Source organism: Moschus berezovskii, chromosome 20 (genome assembly GCF_049115385.1).
Source record: "Moschus berezovskii isolate FMDL1 chromosome 20, NW_MosBer_1.0, whole genome shotgun sequence".
Lineage (NCBI taxonomy): Eukaryota > Metazoa > Chordata > Mammalia > Artiodactyla > Moschidae > Moschus > Moschus berezovskii.
In genome coordinates, this window is record NC_142479.1 from 31,854,261 (window position 1) to 31,860,624 (window position 6,364).

The 6,364-nt window shown below is 43.6% G+C and overlaps 1 protein-coding gene across 2 annotated transcripts; it reads left to right on the forward strand.

Moving 5' to 3' along the window:
• Positions 1 to 6: 6 nt before the first annotated feature.
• On the forward strand, positions 7 to 4,927 carry VMA12 (vacuolar ATPase assembly factor VMA12). Of its 2 annotated transcripts, none has more exons than XM_055401807.2 (6): positions 7 to 240; positions 1,980 to 2,053; positions 2,376 to 2,465; positions 2,968 to 3,010; positions 3,223 to 3,335; positions 3,569 to 4,927. In XM_055401807.2, exons 1-6 carry the CDS (start codon positions 39 to 41, stop codon positions 3,650 to 3,652), a joined length of 606 nt encoding a protein of 201 aa, XP_055257782.1. In that variant the 5' UTR covers positions 7 to 38; the 3' UTR covers positions 3,653 to 4,927. The 2 variants fall into 2 exon arrangements, with proteins under 2 accessions (XP_055257782.1, XP_055257771.1); XM_055401796.2 differs by having other exon boundaries at positions 3,634 to 4,927.
• Positions 4,928 to 6,364: the final 1,437 nt, after the last annotated feature.

Genomic DNA, 6,364 nt, shown 5'->3' on the forward strand with positions numbered 1-6,364 from the left:
CTCGCTTCTGGGTCACCTGACCGTAAAGTCGGCTAGTCATGGCGTCTTGCTTGTTAGCTGGCGAGCGATTTGTACGCGCTCTGGGTCCTGGTGGGGAGCTGGAGCCTGAGCAACTGCCCGGGAAGCTGCGGGCAGAGCTTGAGGCCGCGCTCGGGAAGAAGCACAAGGGCGGCAATCGCCCGGCTCGCCTGGTTTCTTTCCGCCTGATCCGGGATCTGCATCAGTACTTGAGAGAAAGGGGTGAGCCCCAGTCTCCGGTTTAGAGTCGCCTCATTTTTTTACCAGAGTTTAGGCCCTCCTGAGGTGTTTTTTCCTGAGGGGGTGTATCTTTTGCTGAACCAAACTCGCGGCTTCTTCATGACTCCCAGCAAAGCCAGTATACTGAGGCAGGGTTGTGGTGAAGAAAAGTACAGTATTAAATGCAGGGTGCCGAGCAAGGGAACGGGAAACAAGGCTCAACTCCACTCTAGCTTGGAATTTTAGTTAAGGAATTTTCGTTTAAAGGAGAAGAACAAAGAGGCTGGGGAATAATTGTCGTGTGACATTTCCTAATTGTGGTTTCAGGAGTCAAAATGTCTCTGATTTAAGATTCTCAGGTCAAGTGGTCCTTGGCTCCGGTGTCTGTTAGCTCACTTTGCCCTGGAGAAGCAACCAGAGTTTTCAGGTTAATGATGATATTTATAACAGTACATTAAAGATGTTATCAACAATAGCAGTTTTAGTCATCTGACTCTGGTTCATTAGTATTCTGTTAGCACAGGATTGAAGTTAGAGGGGACAGGTAAAGGAATAAAGTTTTGGATAGAGAGATTAATCATAAGGTCAGTAAGGAAATTCAGTTTTAGGGGGACTGGGTTTCGAATCCATCACTCTCTTTCACCCATGGAATGATCATCTGGCCAGCCCAAGAGTCACCTCATAAACCCCGGGGAACCAACCACTCTCTTCATAATTTCCATGGGAATTTTTCATGGATGACAAAATTCACTTGTGCAGTTTCTGTTGTCTTGAGTTTCATCTTTACGGTCTAGGCCCACATGACCCTTGAGGAAGTCCAAATTCTAACTCAATAGCACTGCACGGGTTCAGTTTCTTTCTTTTAAACCACATTAAAAAAAAAAAGCAGTATAATGAGCTGGCCCTGTGTGTGAATCTAGATTTCTTTCCATCTTGAAAGCAAGAGTGGTCGCATCTGATAGAGTTGGTTGGTTTTTGGTTTTGGATATAGAATGGTGGGAAGTTCTGTTGAAATATCTGGACTGGGAGTGGCATCTGAATTGTAGTCCTAACTCTGCTACTGATTCTTCATGGAGGAGTCATTTCTCTTCCTTGAGCCTCTGTTCCCTTATATGTAAAGGGGTCCAGTATGACAAACTGGCATGTAAGGTCTTTTGCCAGAATTAACAGCCTGCCCAGAAATGTGAGGGGTAGATTATTCAATTATTAGAACTAAAAAGGATCTTAGAGTTCATCTAGCACAGTGTTCTCTAAGTATTCACCATCAGTAGGCCTTAAACCTGTTTAGGGCAGGTTCTTTTGTGGCCACAGAAATGACCTAACTTAAAGGTAAATATGAATGACCTACACGTTACTAGCTGTGACATTGGTTGGGTAATTGAGAGCCAACAGTTAAAGTCACTGTTGACTGTTATAGCACTAGGTATATCCTGTTATAGCACTAGGATATACTTAAGTATGTGGGATTATCTTAGTTTCTTCCTAGTTGAACATGATCCTGGAGGTGAACTGATAGAAGAGTAGCCATGTTTTATTTTGGTAGAAAGAATTGGCGGGCTGGGGACTTCTTTGGCAGTCCGGTAGTTAAGATGCCGTGCTTTCAATGCAGAGGGTGCAGGTTTGAACCCTAGTCGGGAAACTAACTTCCCACATACCTTGTGGCACTGCCAAAAAAAAAAAAGAATTGGCGGGCTAGATCCTTTTCTGATCCTTCAACCTCACCTCTATGCATTTTTCCTCAGGTTCCAAACTATACCTTCATGAGCTCCTAGAAGGCAGTGAAATCTATCTCCCAGAGGTTGTGAAGCCTCCTCGGGTACGTAAGGGGTATATTTGTGAGAATGGATGTTGACTCAGTTGGGTTTATTCATTTTACTTCCAAATTTATGAATCTTTGGGCTCAAAATTTGTTCTTTGAATTCTTGAGAGCTGGGGTGGAGGAAACCAGATATTGTTCTCCCAGTCTGACAGCCTTAAAAACTGATACCCACCCCAAAAAAAGAAAATAGTTTCCAAAGCACTGGAGGCAGGACTGGTGCATGGATCTTCTTAGCAGTACTTTGCCCCCTGAAACCAGTGATTGTGACGTGTTTTCTAGCAAGCTGGAAATATCATCCTTCTTGATTTTTCTGCCTCAGAACCCAGAGCTAATTGCTCGTCTGGAAAAGATTAAGATACAGCTGGCCAATGAGGAATATAAGCGGATCACCCGCAATGTCACCTGTCAGGTAAGAGCCCACTCTTCAACATGTGGACCCTGTAGCCCCTGAAAGCAGGGCCCTGCACTGGGAAGACGCACAGATGAAAGAAACAATGTGGAAACCTGGTTTGTATACTATTAATATTAAGGGACTGTAGAAGCTCAGTGCTGCGTGCAAGCCAGATACAGTTCCCATCCTATTTACTGAGACTGTCAACTCAGTCCCAGTGACTGAGTTTTAAAGGTTGTAGAGGTGGTGATGAGCCTGGAGCTGTTCTTTTGATAGAGCACCCTACTTTTCTCTGGCATGCACCTGGCCCAGAGGAGGAGAGGGATACAGGGGTACTGGAAACATACGTCTCTTCTCTGAAATGCTTGATCCAGAGAAGAATCCAACTGGTCCTAGACAAAATCCAGGGAGAAGACAGAACTAGTGTGTTGGGTAATAAAGAGGGCTGAGCCCAGACTAACAAATGAATACTCTCTGGGCTGCTTCCATTCTGAAATCCTTTGCTTTTTCATTTTTCAAGGATCCAAGGCATGGCGGAACTCTCAGTGACCTGGGAAAGCAAGGTGAGGTACTCGGAAATCAGGCTGCGAAAGCCTCTCACTGGGATGGGTCATCCGTGGTCCTCCTTCTCACTCCATTGCTCAGGATTTAAGCCTGAGCTGTTCAGGCTTGCTGTTTGAGGGAAGCCTGGCTGATGGGGGAGGCAGCTGTGAGATAAAAGGGCCTCATGGAGGATGCTGACCTAAAAGTTTCTTGCCCGGGCTCCTCCCCAAAGTGAGGTCAGTGAAGGCTCTGGTCATCACCATCTTCAACTTCATTGTCACGGTGGCAGCTGCCTTCGTCTGCACTTACCTTGGAAGCCAGTATATCTTCACAGAAATGACCTCGGTGAGTAGATTCTGGGCAGGGTAGGGTGCCCCAGTTGGGAGTATTGGTGGGATAGGGAGGAGGTATGCAAAAATGCTTTGAACAGGTTATGTATTTATGCGATAAACAAAGGCAGCATTTGATCTGTCCAGTAGTCATGGAGGTAGATAACAATCTCAAGAGAATCAGGATCTGGTTTTCTTTCCTTCCCCCCAGCTTATGGGCTGGGTTGAGGTCCTCTCTATCCTTGTTAGGTGCTAGAGGCTGCAGAACTGGAAGCTGGTCTGCATCCCATAAGCCTGATTCTCTCCCTTCCCAGCGAGTACTGGCTGCCTTGATCGTGGCCTCTGTGGTGGGTCTGGCCGAGCTATACGTCATGGTGCGGGCGATGGAAGGCGAGTTGGGAGAACTGTAACTGTGCTTCCTCATCGAAGTCCAGAGACTCCAGGGTCTCAGCTGCCAATCACTGATTCTCAGTCAGTGATTTGTACTCAGCCGAGCCAAGGCCACCTGCTCTTCCTACGGGACAGTCCCATCCTGTCAGTTAACAGAGGGAGGCAGTAGAGGAGACTCAGACAGCAACAGGAAAGAACTGGTCCACCTGTTCATTTTCCCAAAGCCAGTGCCCATCTGTCTTCTACTGTCCATTCTGGGCATTGCTGGGGCTGGGTTTTTTCCCCACTGGAATCAAAGAGGATCCAGGCCTTTCCAGAAGTGGACCATACTGCCTTGAACTTGCCCAAGTGCACAAGTCAGTGGTGGTCCTTGCACCACGTCTTGATGCAGACCTGTAATTTATATCAGAAGACTCCAATCAAGCAGAGGGATTCGCTTTCTCCAGTTTGTGCTCGAAGAGGAGCTGATCAGAGGATGTCAAATAAGAGAAAGCCAGTTGGTACAGGATGGTGCAGTTGTACACAAGGCAACTTTTTGGAATCTTAGTTTCTGCCTTCACCTTCCTTCTGCTGGCCTTGTTCAGATTTTCTATGTTTCTGCCTGTCTTTACTACTCACCAGCCCTCTTTCAACTTCCCACCTTCCAGTCACCCTTTGCTCTGCTTCCAAAAATGAAAACAGTTCAGATAGCAAAGCAGTATGTCTGCTTTTAATTACAAAACCCCTGGTACTTGTTTCTATTTGTAAGGAGAGTATGCCTGCTGTGACTTGTCTCAGCTAATGAAGGGAGAGATTCTTTGTAGACTGGTGACTATTTTTAGATTGAACTGTATGTGTAATTTATGAGTATACACATAACAAAAATATATGGTATGTGTACATATTGTTATACATAAGCCTGTTACAGGTTATTTTATGCAGATTCTTAAACATATTTGGGTAAGTGCAAAAAATAGTATGTAAAATTGTTTTACATGATTGCTTTTGGTCTTCAGAACCATTCCGGAGGTTAGAAAAGGAAGCGGTTTTAGGCACCTTTTAATGACCCTCAGCAGTCCTTTTTCTGTTAAATGGAGCCAAAGACTCCTAGGTTATCTTGAAGTCTCTGTGTAATGTTACACTTTTAAGAACTTAGATTAGTGGTGTGTTGATGGACTCTGTATAAGACTTTTAGAAATTACAGTGGCATTATTATTTATCCAATAAATATTTATCAAATCCAACATATTCTTTTTGTTTGTTTGTTTTCTTTTTTTTTTTTTAACTCTGGCCATACCATGCAACATGTGAGGTCTTAGTTCCCTGACCAGGGGTTGAAGTCAAGCTCTCTACAGTGGAAGTATAGCATCCTAACCACTGAGCCACCAGGGAATTCCCTCCAGGGTATTCTTATTTCAAATCTTATGACAACAGAGAAGTCCAAAGGCTTCCATAGTTGTGAGACTTAATTCAGGTCTGCTCCTAACGGTAGACTCTTTCTTTCTGTTTGTTCAGTGTATAAGCTCCTAAGGTCCTTTTTTTCCCCAGGACACTCTTCTGTTCTTAGAAATTATACACTCACTGACTCAGTAGACGTTTTCTCTACAGTATTGTCAGTTTCTTGAATTACAGCAAGTCAGCCTCTCAGGACAACATTCTCCGTGAGAGACAAAGAGGGTGTAGGCCCTTCTGTTACACCACAGATCATTTTGTTGAGAAATCAGGATTTCTGTTGTTGACTGAAAGAAATATCAACTTGAGAAAAAATACAGGTGGCATTTTTATAGTGTTATTAGCAACCCTGACTGTTTAAGATTGAGTTAAAAAGCTACACTGAATCACTCTTTGCTCCTGATGAGCAAAGCCATGTCACATTTTTAGAATTCAAGTAGGTATCATTTCTTTTCAAGTGGCTGAATCTTGCAAGTGGAAAGAGCTTTAACCTTCAGACTAATATCTATGCTCCGTGCGTAAAAAATATTTGAATTATTTGTTTTGATCTGTACTCCGTTCTCCTCCTTTGACAATATCTCTGGGGTATATGGGCAGAGAACAGTAAGAAAAATAAGGGGGAAAAAATCTATAGATTTTATCCTGATACATATAAATCAGACCAGAGAAGCAGAAAATTTTAAAACACTACAGAAACTTAGAGAAATTAATTATCCCAGCCAAGTAGTTCACAAAGACACTAATATTCCAGAGAATCATCTGACTTGTTCCAAGGCTACAGAGCCTAGTTACAGCCAAAGCTCTTGGCTCTCATGTCATGTCTCTTTCCACAGAACGCTATTCAGTCTCTTCTTAAAATTAGAAAATTGGTCAAGTGAAAGTACGTTTGGAGTACTAACATGGAGTGGGAACTTATTCTCATCATGTTCTTAATAACTGTTAGCTGCTTTTTCTCTCCCTGACCTTCATGAGTGTTGAAGTTTTCATTGTGTCTGATGCAGTTCCTAATTTCCTGTTTTCTCTCTCGCTTCTTTTCCTTCATACTTAAAATGCTTGAGGGAGGAGTGGTGAATACTGCCTATATTTGTGTAGGGTCTCTATTAAGCTTTGGTATTAGGGAGCCTGATAACACATGTGCCTTCAGACAAACTTTTGGGGGTTAGGTTGATCATCACTTTGCTTTTTGGCGTTGGTCAGTCATATAGAACTACCCTCCATTTCCAC

What these genes read in the sequence shown, in the direction of transcription:
- VMA12 (XM_055401796.2), top strand. Translation starts at nt 39, where the DNA reads ATGGCGTCTTGCTTGTTAGCTGGCGAGCGATTTGTACGCGCTCTGGGT. An exon ending in AGGTTGTGAAGCCTCCTCGG is followed by an intron (nt 2,054 to 2,375) that starts GTACGTAAGGGG and finishes TTTCTGCCTCAG; the next exon opens with AACCCAGAGCTAATTGCTCG. An exon ending in TCTTCACAGAAATGACCTCG is followed by an intron (nt 3,336 to 3,633) that starts GTGAGTAGATTC and finishes CTCCCTTCCCAG; the next exon opens with CGAGTACTGGCTGCCTTGAT.